Below are 15,892 nucleotides of genomic sequence, written 5' to 3'. Positions count from 1 at the left end.
ATTCAAACACCCTGCACCCTAGGGGTGTTAGATGAATAAATGGCGAAGCCCATCAGTCAAGAATAAACATCAAGGAATGGGCCCAGTGGTTAGGTAATATGAAACACTACTTGAATAAAAACTTGTAGATTATTTTGTGTTGCTTCTATTTTCTCTTGATTCCAAAAGTCTGCATTGAAATTTCCTAGTTATATTAGAAAGCAGCTGTTAGAGAGCATCCATTGTTTTAGTGAACAGTAAGCCATGAGAGAGTAAACAGCCAGAGCGAACACATGCTTTGAGATAAGAGTTTTCCTCAAGGCTGTGAATTGATAATAATAACAAATCACATTACATAACAAAGTATTTCTTGGAGCAACACAATTATGAATAAAACACATGGATCATTATCTGTCTGTAACTGGGAGATGGGGTGTCAAGAGTAGCCTAAAAAATGAGCACTGGATGGAGATCAGAAAGCCCATGTTGTAAAGAGGTCAATATCCTGTCACGGAACACCATAATAAGGACATTGTCCCATTCTATAAAGAGGTTCATGCAAAGAGTGAGTTATTGCAAGAAGGTAAGAAAACAATTTTCTTCACTCCATTTTAGAGGTTTTTTTTTAAAGTCGAGACAAAAGTGAAAATAGGAGACTATAATGTAGATGTACTTCCAAGATGAGTTCAGGAATTGGAAGTCAGTTTATGATTTGAAGTAACCTGCCAATTAATTAGCTCATCAGCATACATAATTGTCCAAATTAATAGATAAGAAAAAGGATGAACAGAATCAAAAAAACAAAATGATTTGTAAATCTCTAGATTGGTCAGTCTTAACCCTAGGTGAGTGATGGTAGAATGGGCAATCCCCTTCAGTACCGGACTGTAGAAATAAGTGCTAAAGAATGAGCAATGAAAGGATGTATAAAGATTTATACTGTGTGGACTAAGTAAGGTCTAGAATGTAAATAGTTAGTTAACCAGCAAGTGTAAAAGCGTAGTCGGTCGTTGGTAAGCTCTAGAGTAGGAGGGTTCCTTCTGGATGAAAAACTGTGTAGTAAAAATATTAATCCTGGTGATCAAGTACTTAATTATAGATGTGGTTGAATTGATAAAAAATAATGATTCCCAGGAATGCTGACAGCATCAATGATGCACAATTCTCAGGATATGTTGACAATGATTTTGAAAAATAAATGAAGTCGGGACTAAGGTAAAAAGAATCACAAATAAACATAAGCAGTCATGAGGGAGAGTGAGCAATGCATGGCATAAGTTATTGCTAGTTTGATCTGAGATCAATGTCTACACATGACCCAACGCCCATCCCAGAGTGGTCAGGTTAATATTTGCGTTAATTATTGGTCACTGCTTCTTGTTCAGACACCACAAGATCTAGCATAGTGAAAGGACAAGTAATGATGGTTACTATTTCTCATGTCTTGTTTTTCTTTCGTCCTGCTGCTGTTAATTTCAATATAATGTTTGGCTCTGTCTGTAATACTGTAGATCTGTTTTACATATTTTTAAGGGATTTAAAAATATGGATTTAACCAGTATTCAGCAAATGATAGTTGGAGTATATGATGTCAAGGCAGTGAGCTGCATGTCAATTTAATGGCATAATAGACTATTAAGAGTTAATTAGAAATCAGGTCAGATTACATGAAGTGATCATAGGAATTGTGGTCATCAAATTAAATCTCTCTTCTGGCTAAGACAAGGTTTAATTAAATGTTTCTGATAGAGACTTTCAGCCACAGATTCTTTACCTTAGAATTTCCCCAGGTGTCAGACTGAAATCTGGAAGATTTTTCGTGAGCAGTTCCCCTGCCCATCAGTAAGTGGTGTAATTCGGCTCCACGTGCGCCATCCGTGCCAAAAATGACATCCGCTGCACCTATATAAGTGCCACCCAGGCACGATGACATCAGTTCTTTTTTTCCCTCACCCGTCAGCGCTGATCTGGAGAAGAGCTACCCCCTCAGTCTGTTTTTGACCAAACGTTTTTGATATTTTGTTGACTCTTTTCCAAGGTTTCCTCCTGGTGTGGTAGGGATGTCCTCCAACAAGATGGGCTTCAAGCCCTGTGGTGCCTATCACCCACTGATGTCAGTGACTGGACCCGCATTGTGTATGCCTTTGGTTCCTCAAGCTCGACAATGACCCAAAGTTGTGTTATGACTGCTGCACCATGATCCTGAAGACCTTGAGGGAACAATCCCGCAAGCTCCTGGTGGCTCGGAGTGTAGTGCTGCAACGTTCAAGGCCTCGGTCAAGAGGAAGGTCCCAGGAGCAGTTGCGGACTCCAAGATCCTCTCCACTCTCTAAGTCATCGTATCACTTGGTTGAGTCCCACCATAAGAAGTTGTCAGAGGTCTTCATTTTCTCCTTGGCGATGAGATGCAAGAGCATCAGCATGCAAGGCCTGGCTCCGCGGTAAAGCCTGCAACAAGGCCGACTCCACACCTTCCTAAATTTCCACCTTCCCTAGTGCCTGTCCAGATTCCGACACTCCCGACACCACCAGTGACCCCTCCCCTCATTCTGATCCCCGACTCCTATGTGGAGCCACAGGGGCGTCAATCAACACCGTTCCCGGCACCATGCCTTCCAGGTCTACACGTGAGCCATATTCCTATAAGCTAGGATTCAGGGAGGAATGGGAGGGGTCACTGGGCGCTGAAGAGTACCAACGCTATGAAGATCCCAGAATGGACTGGTGTGAGGAACTGGGTGAAGCCAGTGGATTGCGTTTTTCTCCAGACACTGGTATGCTTTCTCCCTCTCCCGTGGCAGGAAGCTTCATTCGCCATAGTGCTATGGGGGGCAGCTGAGGGCCTTGACAGAGGTGCTGCAACCAGGAGTTTCCCCCTCAACACCGTTACTCCCGTTTAAGGAAGCCCTCACTGACATCCATCTGGGGACCTAGTTCCAACCCACTATAGGGGCTTCTGTGAATAGGGTGATTGGCCGTTGCCACTGTGCTGCACTGGGGCACCCAAATTCCTAACCCAATACCCTACCCCAGAAAGCTTGGTGGTCCAGGCCTCCACATCCATGTAAATGTTGGCACATTCCCTACCAAACCACTGGACAGGGAGTCCAAGAGGCTGGACACTGTAGGGAAGATGTTTTCTTCTGCCAGCCTGGCATTGTGGTCCATAAACACTGCATGCCTTTTGGACCACTATTCTCATGCTCTGTGAGACTCCTGCTCAGGTTCTGCCAATGGTCCTGGAGGAGGTCCAGGCTGTGCTCTCTCAGGCTGTTGCAGATGGGAGAGATGCGGCTAAGTTTACCATCCATTTTAGACTTGACACAACTGAATCACTGGGCATAACAGTTTCATTGACCATGGCCTGAGGTGCCATGCCTGTTGAGGACGGCTGGCTTTTCAGGTGATGGCCAATCATCCCTGACGGACATGCCCTTTAATAGCTCCTGTCTCTTTAGAGCCTAGATTGATTCAGCGTGGAGTGCTTTAAGGACATCCAGGCTCCAGCCAGTTCCTTGAGCCTTTCTGTGTCCCCACTTCACCCACAGTCCACCTTTCATGGTTATGGAAGGGGCTTCCATCCATGCCAATACCCTCCCAGCCACTGTGCCATACATGCTCCACAGGCTCTGCAAGGGCGAGGCACCCACAGACCTTGTGGGTCTGGCAGCCATCGGTCAAGTCAATCCATCACCTCCCCGGCAGATGCAGCCTCCAAACACTCTTAATCTGCCCACATATCATCATGGTCATCCAGTTGGCAGAAGGATTTGCCATCACCTACCCCTCTGGCAGTCACTAACATCAGACAGGTGAGTTTTGCAGATTGTCCGAAGGGGCTACTCCCTCCCCTTTGTGACCACCACTTCCCCCATGCTACCATCCTACGATAGACTGACAGAGGATCATCTCTCCCGTCTCCGCCAGGAAGTCATGTCTCTTTTGTCCAAGGCAGCCATAGAGAGGGTGCCAATGCCAGAAGTGGGTCATGGTTGTTATTCCCGCTACGTTCTGGTGCCGAAAAAGGACAGAAACCTGCTGCCCCTCAAATACTTTCTCAAGAAGTAGAAGTTCAAAATGCTCAAGTTAGCTTAGGCCCTGGCTGCCCTTGATCCAGGAGACTGGATGGTAGCATTGGACTTGCAGGACGCAATTTTACACATTTCTGTGTTAACTGTTCACAGGCGTTACATGTGGATTCACGATAGACAGCAAGTATTTTCTGTTTGCTGTGCTTCCTTGTGGCCTTACCAGCACCACTTGGGTGTTCACCAAGGTGATGCAGATGGTTTCAACTCATCTGCGGAGATCAAGTGTCAGTCTTCCCCTATCCCAAAGACTGGCTGTTGAAGGCTTGCCCCAGACTGTCATCTTCCAACTCCTGATTATGACAGACTTCCTGCATTTGCTGGGGTTCACATTAAATGCTGAAGTCACAGCTAACTCCCTCTCTGACGCTCCTTTTCACTGGAGCTGTTCTGGACACAATGTAGTTTCTTGCTTAGCCTCCCGAATGGCAAGTCTAGGATATTCAGGCTATGATACTGATGTTTCTCCCTCTGTCCTGGATTTCAGTGAGACAGACTCTGAGGCTGATGGGACTCTTGGCCTCATGGATACTGCTGGTAACACATGCATGATGGCATATGTGGGCTCTGCAGTGGACCTGAAGTTCCAGTGGGCGCAGCATCAGGGGAATCACTCTGACAGGGTCCAGATCTCGGAGGGAAATGCAAAAGATCTACACTGGTGGCTAACGATCCACTATTGGGTCAACAGCAGACCAATCTACCTTCCTCAACCAGATCTCACCGTAGCAACAGATGCATTGCTCCTGGGATGGGGCATCCATTTGGAAGAGGTGGCGATCAGAGGATTCTGGTCTCCTGCATCCATACTCCACAACAATCTGTTGGAGTTACGGATGATCTGACTGGCATTGCAGGCCTTCTTACCCTCCATCAAGGGGAGGCTGATGCACGTGTACATTGACAATACCACCGCCATGTGTTACTGCAACCAACAGGGTGAGGTGAGTTTGTGGACCCTATGTCAGAGAATTTCTCTTGTGCTTCAACACCAGATGGGCTCCCTGAATGTCAGAGCAGACAAACCATCCACAGATGCTTAGCGGATCACAAATAGCGTCTCCATCCAGAGGTGGAGCAATTTCTCTTTCAGCAGTGGGAAGAGCCTTGGTTAGATCTCTTTGCCTCCGCCAATAATGCGCAATGTCAGTTTGATCAGTTTTGTGCATTGGAGTTTCCAAGGCTGCTCTTGCTCAGCAACGCTTTTTGTCTGGAGTGGAGCCCAGGTCTCCTGTACACCTTCCCACCTATAGCCAGGCAGCTAGACACTCCCCACCAAGAAGGTTTATGCTTGGCATTGAAAGAAACTTGTGGCTTGGTGTTTTGACAGAAATGTTGATCCCTTTTCTGCTGCTCGTTTTTATGTTCTTCTATTCATTCTCTTTCTTGCCCAGCAGGGTTCTGCTCTTGGCAGTCATAAAGGCTATCTTTCTGCTGTTTTGCATTCCTCAGATTACCTGATCAACCCTCTCTTTTCATCTCCTATTGTACATAGATTCTTGAATGGTTTGTTTAATCTTTTTCCCCCTTCTCCTTTTATCATGCCTTAGTGGTTCTTAAATCTAGTGCTTACATTGTAAGTGTGCATCCCGTTTGAGCCGCTTCACATTTGTCCCCTGCGGCGAACCCTCCATTAAAACAGCTTTCCTTGTCGTTATAACATCTGCACGACAAGTCAGGGAGTTACAGGCCTTATCCATTCATCTTGAGAAAGTGGTGCTTCGCACATGGGTTTCCTTTCTTCCAAAGGTGGTCACACCCATTCATGTAGGTCCCTCCAAATTCCCAGCTTGAAAACATTTCAAATACTATATTTTATTTTCCATGTGGTTAACTTCACAAGCTTAAAACCCAATGTGTTTCTCAGTTTTAGACCTTTGTGTTTTACTGAAAATTACAAGTTTAATAAATGGCAGTCGGTGCACTCTTTTCATTATATCATTTTTTGGTATAGTCTGCATTCAAGCTGCCAGTGCAGTGTCCTTGCTGCCCTCTGTGGTCTTTTAGGATACTCTTTAGCACAGGGGTTGACAGCAGACACCCTTCATCTCCCTCACTTTGACATTTGGCTTTCGAAGAATGAAGGCAGTCTCTTCTGTCACTTGGCTAAGTGTTCAATGGTAATCTTCTCTTTCATTGGAGGAAAGCAGGAATTCCATATGTTGATGCTTATGCTTTCTTTCCTCTTTCAGATATCAAACTCATTAATACCCTTGACAAAGTCTTTGAGTCTGCACACAGTACAAGTCTTAATTTTTTATAGCAATTCTTTATTAAACATTAAAGATGATTTGAAGCGCAGAACAGTACACAAAAAATACAGAAACAAGCGTTTGTCAAACACATACACAAATGATTTTACATTCTATTTAATTTGCAAGCAAGTATAAATAAAACAATAAAAATAATCATTTTAAGTAGGAAGGTTGCTGCTTTTCTGAACTCAATTGAAGCCACACATTGTCCATACTGCGAAATTTCCTAGTTATCGTGAAGGAAAGTTTCAATTAATTTAAGGACACAGAGGCGAGGATTATGCAGATCTTTCTTCACTTTTTATTAAACAGCAAGTTCAAAGTTAAACAAAGAATACACAAAAAAACTACAAGTTCCATGAGGCCTCCGCCATGGTTTCTTTAAGGAAATCAACAATTGATTTTCACCTGGAGGTCTAAGTTCCACTGTCACCTCGTCATAGACTTTGAGACATCTAATCACACATAATTTCAGGGAATTAGGAAAGGCTGGATAGGATACTGACCTGGTATTATTCTTTGTTCTCCTTGATACAGTAAAAGTGGCTCCTTCTGGAGTAAACACTCGAGGCGATATATCCAGGGCTCTGACATCTGACACCCTCTTACATAAGATGAGGCACAAAAGCATGGCCAGCTTGGCCGACAACTCTTTCCTTGACAGATACTGATTATCCTGCCACGAGGATAATATATTAAGAACTAGGTTTACATCCCAGAGCTCTGCATACCTAGGTTGTGGAGGTCTGGAGAGTCTAATACCCTTGAGAAGTTTACATATCCAAGGATGCTCACCGATCAGGCAGTTATCAAGAGGGGAATGACCCGCCGAAATAGCTGATCGAAAAGAATTGATCGTACAATAAGCCAGGCCAGACTCAGCTAATTCTGCAAGGAAATTGATGTTGTCGGTAATACTGGCCCCCATGGGATCGCAATGTTTGCCCACACACCAACGAGACCATCTATTCCACGTGGATCTATATCGTTTGCATGTTCCAGGAGCCCAGGCCTGTGCAATGAACTTTTTAGCTTCTTGCGAAAGTCGGCAGTCCTGCCAGCGAGACCTGAAATCTTCCATGCCATGAGAATTAGATGGCCTTGAAGGACCAGGGGGTGAGAAAGGCCTGACGGGTCCCGGAGAATCTAGGGAAAGACCGGGAGACGAATAGGAAACTCGCAAGAGAGTTCCAGCAGAGTCGGAAACCACACTTGGGACCTCCACCAGGGGGTTATCAGGACCACTGTTGCTTCCTGACGTCAAAGCTGAGCTGCAACTCGTGGGATAAGAAGGAAGGGGGGAAAAGCATACCCCTGAAGTTGCCCCCAATTCTAGAGAAACGCATCTACTGCCACAGCTCCCGGATCCGGGCGCCAACTGAAGTATAGGGGTAGATGGGCATTCCACCTGGATGCAAAGAGGTCCACTGAGCAAGGACCCCAACGAGCCATGATCGCCTGAAAAATCGATTGATCTAGTTGCCAGTCGCTGGAATCCGTGAGAAACCAGGAATTCCAATCTGCCCAGGTATTCTGGGACCCCGGAAGATACTCTGCCATGAGAGAGATCTGATGCTGTAGGCAAAAATGCCAAAAGTCCTTCGCTAGCTCCGCTAGGGCCCTTGATCGTGTCCCCCCCCCCCCAAAAATGATTTATGTACTGCACAGCAGACACATTGTCCATCCGCAGTAGGACTACACATGAGATCTTGTCTCTCGTCAGAGATCTGATCGCAAAAGCCCCGCCAGGAGTTCCAGACAATTGATATGCATGGTGAGCTCCTGCGGGGTCCAGCGTCCCCCAAACGAGATGTCCCCGCATTGTGCTCCCCATCCCTGGCGACTGGCGTCCGATTCTATCACCAGGTCTGGGGCGGCCCCGAATATGGCTCTGCCATTCCACGCCTCCATGTGGTCTAGCCACCAATGTAATTCTGTCTTTGCTTCCTGAGAAAGGGAGATTAGTTCGGAATACGTCACCCCCGTCAAAGGTGAAAAGCCTTCAGACGTTGAAGGGCTCTGTAGTGGAGGGGGCCTGAAAAAATGGCCTGAATTGAGGAGGATAGCAGGCCCACCACTCTGGCTAACTGACGTAGCGAAATCCTGTCGCGCCGAAGGACCCTCCTTAGTTCCTTCTTGATCTTGGATATCTTTGGGGTTGGAAGACTGAGGGATGCTGACCGGGAGTCTATGAGGAAACCCAGAAATACCATCGATTGGGCGGGAGTAAGCTCTGACTTTTGTTGGTTGATCACGAACCCCAGATCCTGCAAAAGAGCAATAGTTGTGTTCATATTGGATAAGAGTTGGGACCTGGATTGATCCATCAGAAGAAGATCGTCCAGATAGATGATGAGACGAATTCCTTGTAACCACAGTACTTCCACCACGGACTTGAGGAGTTTGGTAAAGCACCATGGTGCTGAAGAAAGACCGTAGGAGAGAGTGGTGAACTCGAATACTTGATCGTTCCAGAGAAATTGCAGAAATCTGCGGTGGGGAGGAAAAATAGGGATGGTGAGAGATGCGTCCTTGAGATCTAGACGAACCATCCAGTCCCCTTGGAAGAGGAGATCGCGGAGCATATGAATACCTTCCATTTTGAAATGCCTGTATACTACCCATTCATTGAATGCCCGGAGATTGATAACAGGCCAAAAACCCTTCTCCTTCTTTTCTACCAAGAAGATGTTGCTTACAAAACCTCTGGGATGAAGAGACGCGAAGGATATGGCATTCTTGTGAAGGAGAGCCTGAACTTCTAAATTTATGAGCTCGGAATCCGCCGTTGAAAATACTATGGGTGCGGGTAGCGTCTCCTGGGATGGGTTACCCCAGAATTCGATCTGAAAACCGGAAACAGTCTGCAGAACCCAGGCGTCGGAGGTGATGCGACTCCAATTGTTCTTGAAAAAACGTAATCTCCCTCCGAAGTTTTGAGGGGAAAAAGGGATAAGCCTTACCAGAAGGTCCTCCGGGGGCATTAGTTGCTCCTCGTGCACTCCTGTTAGCTCTGCCTTTCCCCCTGCCTCTTTTGGGGAAGAACGTTCCCTGTCGACCATCCTGCCAACCGTTGTTCCGGAAGGAACCGGGGCCTTGTTGGTAGTGGCGGCCGGAAGAGCGACCCCTGCCTCGTCCGGCCCCGCCAAAAACCTTATTCGGGAAGATCTTTTTGATGGATGATTGGACCTTGTCGAGAGCAGAAAAAGTGGCAACGAATTTTCCCAATTCTTTAACAAAAGGGTCGCCAAATAAATTGCCTTGGGCAATAGCCCCTGCCTCCGGGTTAGAAAGCTCCCCTAATTTGGGGTGTATTTTGATGAGCAAAGACCTGCGCCTTTCAGCTGAAATGGCACAGTTTGCATTGCCCAGGAGACAGACAGCTCTCTGGGCCCACCCCGCTACAATGTCTGTCTGAAGGGGTGTGTTTGATTGCTTGGCACGTTCCGCCAATTGAATTATCTGTGTGAGGGGTCCCAACACATCCAGGAGTTTATCCTGGCATGCCCTCCAGGATCGGTCAGTCCCCTTCTTTGGGTCCTTAGTGTACTTGGCAAAAAAGGTACACATTGTGGGGTCTAAATCAGGCGTGAAAGCGACCTTATCCGACAAAGACGGGCGTGGGCATTCCGCCCGTAAACGGGCACGCACCTCTTTGTCAAGAGGTTGTCTAATTTTACTGGCGACATATTCTGCCACCTTGTGGTCTGGACGCCACTCCGAGGAACGTGGATGGTAAATCCCATCCAGTTCAAACATATCGGAGTCAGAATCTCCCAGATCAGAAGGATCTGGCATGGCAGCTCCGGGGCGCCAAGGGCGACCGGACTCATCATCCAAAGATGAGGAATCATCATCTGAGTCTCCAGTGATGCCTTTAGGTGACCCAATATCAGGGTTCCATATGTGGTGAAGCCTGTCACCAATTGCACCGGGTAGCAAACCCTCCCTGGAGGGTAAACGCTTATGCCCGCGCGCACCCTTGGAGAAGGTAGTTGACAAACATTCAACATCGTCCAGGTGCCCCGCGTCGCACTTGCGCGATTTCTTGGTGGCCGATAGGGTAGAGTTTTCACCCTCCGCTCCCGTCACACCAAACATGCCCGTCCCTTTGGACATCTGTTCTGTGAGCCTAGCCACGCTTTCTTTAAGAGGGGCAAGGGCGTGAGAAATGGCCTGCAAGAACAGGGCATCCACCCCAGGGGGGAGGGTACGGTGAGAGGGTCCCTCAGCTGAGGACATGTTAGCAAAAGGCTCATGGTCCTGAGAGGACTGCATCCTGAGACTCAGAGAAATTTATTGTGACAGAGAACACCCCCTCTGTCAAAATAAAAAGGCAGCAATTGCTGGAATAAAGTCTTCCCAAAAGGGGTTAAATCCTACCAAAATGGTGTCACAGGGTAGGGAAACAAAGTACAAAAGAAAAATGCCAAATATAGAAAATGAAACCGAGCGCCGAGTGTTTTAGAAAACACACGAGCGCTCAATGCGCGTTAAAATGCATGCGCGCGCCCTCTGTCGGGCCTGACGCGTCTCCACAATAAAACTAAAAGCGCTCGGGCGGAACGCCTCCCGCGCGGGAGACACGCTCGTAGCAACACCTGTTGCTACAACAGAATAAGCCTGAGGAGAAACGTGCGTTTCAAGCAATAAGCATACAGTAACCAAAATACAAGCGTAATAACTGGGAGGCAGAGAGACACTTATCTGACCGAAGCAGTGAAGAAAGAGGACGAATGATGCACCCGGGGATATTTATACCGGCATTGGGAGCGGATCCTCATTGGACACTGGTTACCATGGCGGCGGCCTCATGGAACTTGTATTTTTTTTGTGTATTCTTTGTTTAACTTTGAACTTGTTGTTTAATAAAAAGTGAAGAAAGATCTGCATAATCATCGCCTCCGGTCCTGAAATAGAATTTGTTTGGTTTAATGCACCTGCACTGCTCCTACAAATCAATCTGGGGATACTAATTTCATTTTTAGTCTCCAGTTTCAAATTCCTTCAGATTTACAGTACGTTTTGCAATTTTTAATTGTACATTTGGCCACTTTATTTAAATACACTTTATTACTCTGTTATTATTTAATTTTCTAAGCAGTCATGACCCCCCTAAGGAGGTTTCGCGGACCCCAGGGGTCCCCTGACCACAGGTTGGGAACCACGGCTTTAGACAATCAGAATTATAATAGACACATTTTTATATTTATCTGTTCAGTTCTGTTCTCCACTATTACTTATAACCTGTCGTTTTGGGGGACAGTTTCCACCTGATGCCTTGTTCACTGGGTCATCACACATGTTAGTATTCACATCTTTATTTTTTTAATGGCAGACTTCGATAGAATATTTATATTTCCTGGATATTCATACTAAAGTCATATGTTGTAATGCAAGACTGGTCCTCTTCCACTGTCTTTTAAAAAAAACTTCTTTATTTCAATTTTCATATAACAACAAAGAGCGTTTTTCACAAATCACATTGTAATTCCTCTGTGAATCGACTGTAGTATCACATCTGCCAGTATGCATAAAACTTAAAATAACCCTCTGGTTGGTACGCATAATATAGCTGCTCCTGTCAACTTTACAATTCAGGACAACGGCCTACCACACATATTTACCACCATCAGGCTGTATTTTATTGATAATCATCCTGATTTTCATAGAAATCCCCTCTCCAACTGTACACAGATATGACCCTGCAACCTCCAGTTAGGACGCACACACAATTGAACATGTCCTCCAGTTAACTGCTTAAGGTGGCATGTCATCTCTCTCCGCTTGCATTGCTACATCATTACATCCCTCATATTCACATAGGGTGGACTGTTGTCGCTTTTCACTGTCAAAATCAGCATGTGGCATCATCTTTAACCTGTGTTTTAGTCTTGTAAACTGACACACGCTATTTTCTCTTCCCAGAGCCTTACACGAAGCACTGCCATGGAGATCTCGATCAATGTGAAGGCCTTGCACAATGAAACCGAGTCTTTACTGGTTGGAAGAGTTCCTTTGGTAAGAGGGCCTTCAGAGGCATGTGCCTCAGAGCATCAAGAATGGGTAGAAGGCTCCTGCTGCTCTGCATGCTCTCCCATTTCTCATGTCCAAGATCTGATGACTTATAATGAGAAGTAAACAGTGTCTCCTCGTGCCATCTGCACACTGCTTTGATGCAAGTAATAGTTTTGTTTGCGTCTGCCTGATGACTGGACTAGGGGCCATATGTACGAACACTTTTTCCCATAGACACAGAATGGGTAAAACCCTTTGGTACATCTGGCCCTTGGTGTTTAGTTTTGCCATGTTTTGTTAATTTATTAGGTCTGGCGTTAGCCAAGATCGTTTGATTTAGTAACATTATCAATATAATCTACTTATTTGTACTACTTATACTTACTTATATAACTATACTTACCAATAGTAGCCTTCAGCCAGCCCTCTTCGTCCATTGGTCTGTTATTGTGCCATTTGATTGTTCTCCCAGCCACCACAGCACACAGCAGGAGTAAAGTGGTCGCTCACATCAGCCAATGGCAACTTAATTTTGACAAGGCGCACATCTACATACTAAGTAGTTCCCTTTCATCCCACCCACTACTGCGTGGGCTTTTTAAGACCAAAACATATTTTTGCTTTACACAAAAAGTGATAAAAACAAGGATTGGCAAAGCTAAATCCTAGCTGCCAATGCCTGGTCTATTGTCTGTGCCAGTGCTTGGTTTTGAAGTATCAAAAACAAGATGATGGATGGAATGCTTGAATTAATATCAGCCACTGTCATTCGCTTCGGGCTGCCTGCCAAGTCATCATTTTTCGACCATGATGGCTTGGCCTTGCTCCAGTGGGCCAAACTGCCAGGTCTTGTACAATGCACATGGCTGGGTCTAAACTAGTGTGACTGGGATGCAGCCCAAAGTAATTATCAGTGGCTGAGATTAATTCAATCATTCCATCCATCACTTTTATCTATATTTCATTGTTTTTGAAGTAGTCCTTCTCTATGGTTTTCACATATACACCTGCACAGAGGTGACATTCCTGAAGGAGGGGAGTGAGGATGACTGCAGTACGATTGCTTGTACTTGGCAATGCGCTGTCAAAGGCAAATAAAAATGTAGGTTTACTTTTCCAGCAGATAACAGTGGTTGTCCTATCACAAGTACTCTTTAATCCACTAGGTTTTTCCTTTCATTTTTAATCAGACACGCGTAAGAGGATTATGCTGGTACATTTGTGACATTGTAAACATGTTTGGAAGATTGGAAGCAGAGACTCAGAATTATAATGCAGTGTAATCCAAGAGTTTATTTAAATTAGGTTTCCAAAACTAATGTGTTACAGGTCAGGTAACAACAAATATCGTATGGCAGTTAGCAAGCCACAACAGCATAATTTATTGTGCTATGTCGATTGTGCCTGCTGAATCTATGTTCAATCACTGATTTCTGAAGTATTTTTAATAAAAGCTGTTAATAATCAGAGACTTATTCTATGTTAGGACCAAAGGCAAGGATTTTGCTGAACTTTTCATCCTTTATTTAGCTCCAGCAGACTTCAACAAGTTTAACACTAAAAGCTACTCTTCCCATCATTCCCAGGACAAAAACTACAACTTTGAGGCAATTATAGCCCCTTTAGTTCCTTATAATGAGTCACTCCTCCTGGCTCCTCCTCTTTTTTTCCTGCTCCAGCAGGCAGATAAGTGCTCTTTCTTTATTTCTGGATTTTCTGTATTTTATTGCCTGCGTGTTATATTTCAGTGTGCAGTTTCTGCAGGAGGCAGGAGTTTTGGTCGATCAAGGGAATGTGTCTCCGCGCTCCTATCGCGGCCAGTCTGTCTCCCGGGACCGCGTAAGTGTGGTGATAGCAGCTGCCCACTAGAGGGTGTCCTTACATGTGAGATGTGCTACTCGCCTCTTGCTGCTGTGTGCCTGACACGCAATGTTCCCGGCAGCCATCAGTGACGCAGAGCCTCATCATTAGCATTGCTTTTCCCCGGGATGCCTGGAAGCCATAAATGCCCCAGCGGGGATCTGTGTTTTCTTTTTCATTGCTGTCAGTGCAACAACACCTGTCGGAGAGTGCAGTGAGGCCCCTGGATGAGCACCCTTTGTGCATATCAGGGTGCCTAGAATTAGCTGGTCCTGTCCAGTGCCATATTTACAGCTCTTTAGTACTTCAGCTAAACCAGCCCTTTGCCAAGCTCCCGCATTTAACTGGTCCTGCCCAGTGTCATATTTTCTGGTGTTATAACAGGCCTCTATTCAGGAATGTTAAAAATGGCGTCTTTGGTTGACAGTCAGGTTACCCCCTGTTCAAGCAAGGACCCTCACTCTAGTCAGGGTAAAAGAGAATCACCCTCAGCTAACCCCTGATTACCTCTTTTGTAGCTTGGCAGAGCGGTAGGCTTAACGTGCTAGGTGTAAAGTATTTGTACCAACACACACAGTAACTTAATGAAAACACTTCAAAATGACACAACACCAGTTTAGAAAATAGGAACTATTTATCTAAACAAAACAAGACCAAAATGACAAAAATCCACAATACACAAGTCAAGTTATTAATAAAAATGCAAAAAGAGTCTTTAAGTAGTTTCAAACACGCTAACGCTGTCAGCGTGGAAAAGTACCTTGGGCGCATGAAAAATAACCCCGCACGGGCAAGTGCACGTCACATAGGGCTTGTTATGTGTTGATTCCACTCACAAGCGGGACCGTGCGTCGTTTCTCCTTTCGCCTGTTCAGGGCGCGTCGTTTCTTCTCTCTGCAGCAGAGCGTTGCATTGATCCGGTCAGCACTCTCGGGTCCAGGCAGGCCTTGAGTTGTTTTTCCACACACATCGGTACTTGAGTCGGAAATCCAACCGCAGGAGGATCCGAAAACCCCACAGCGCAGGTTGTGATCTCCCAGCCTCCGTCAGCGATGCTGTCCGTCGTTTCTCCTCAGTTGAGTTCCCTGTGAGCGTCGTTTCTCAGCTGCGGATCCGGCGGCACGTCGCCTCTTCAGCCGCAGATCAGAGTTGCGTCGATCTTTTCCCCGCACAGCGCTCTGTGCGTGGATTTCCTTGTCTTTAGGCTGCCAGCTTCTCCTTTCAGGGTCCCAGGAACTGGATGGACACCACAGGGCAGAGTAGGAGTCTCTCCAGAGACTCCAGGTGCTGGCAGAGAGAAGTCTTTGCTGACCCTGAGACTTCAAACAACAGGAGGCAGGCTCTAAATCAGGCCCTTGGAGATTTCTTCTCAAGTTGAAAAGCACACAAAGTCCAGTCTTTGCCCTCTTATTCTGGCAGAAGCAGCAACTGCAGGATAGCTCCACAAACACCAGTCGGAGGCAGGGCAGCTCTTCTTCCTCAGCTCTTCAGCTCTTCTCCAGGCAGAGGTTCCTCTTGTTTCCAGAAGGGTTTCTAACGTCAGTGGTTTTGGGTGCCCTTCTTATACCCAATTTCTCCTTTGAAGTAGGCCTACTTCAAAGTAAAGTCTCTTTTGAATGTGAAATCCTTCCTAGCCCAGGCCAGGCCCCAGACACTCACCAGGGGGTTGGAGACTGCATTGTTTGAAGGCAG

The 15,892-nt window shown here is 46.0% G+C and overlaps 1 protein-coding gene across 4 annotated transcripts in view; it reads left to right on the top strand.

Moving 5' to 3' along the window:
- DGKH (diacylglycerol kinase eta) overlaps positions 1-15,892 on the top strand; it is a 661,954-nt gene that overhangs the window by 577,609 nt on the left and 68,453 nt on the right. For all 4 annotated transcript variants that reach the window (XM_069205429.1, XM_069205427.1, XM_069205431.1 and 1 more), the window contains one exon: positions 12,251-12,343. In XM_069205429.1, the coding sequence (XP_069061530.1) occupies positions 12,251-12,343 (93 nt within the window). The remainder of the gene's footprint in view (positions 1-12,250; positions 12,344-15,892) is intronic.

The sequence above is a fragment of the Pleurodeles waltl genome, chromosome 8, assembly GCF_031143425.1.
Source record: "Pleurodeles waltl isolate 20211129_DDA chromosome 8, aPleWal1.hap1.20221129, whole genome shotgun sequence".
NCBI classification, from domain to species: Eukaryota; Metazoa; Chordata; class Amphibia; order Caudata; family Salamandridae; genus Pleurodeles; species Pleurodeles waltl.
Note: the sequence above shows the minus strand (reverse complement) of the source record. Positions and strands in the feature narration are given on the sequence as shown.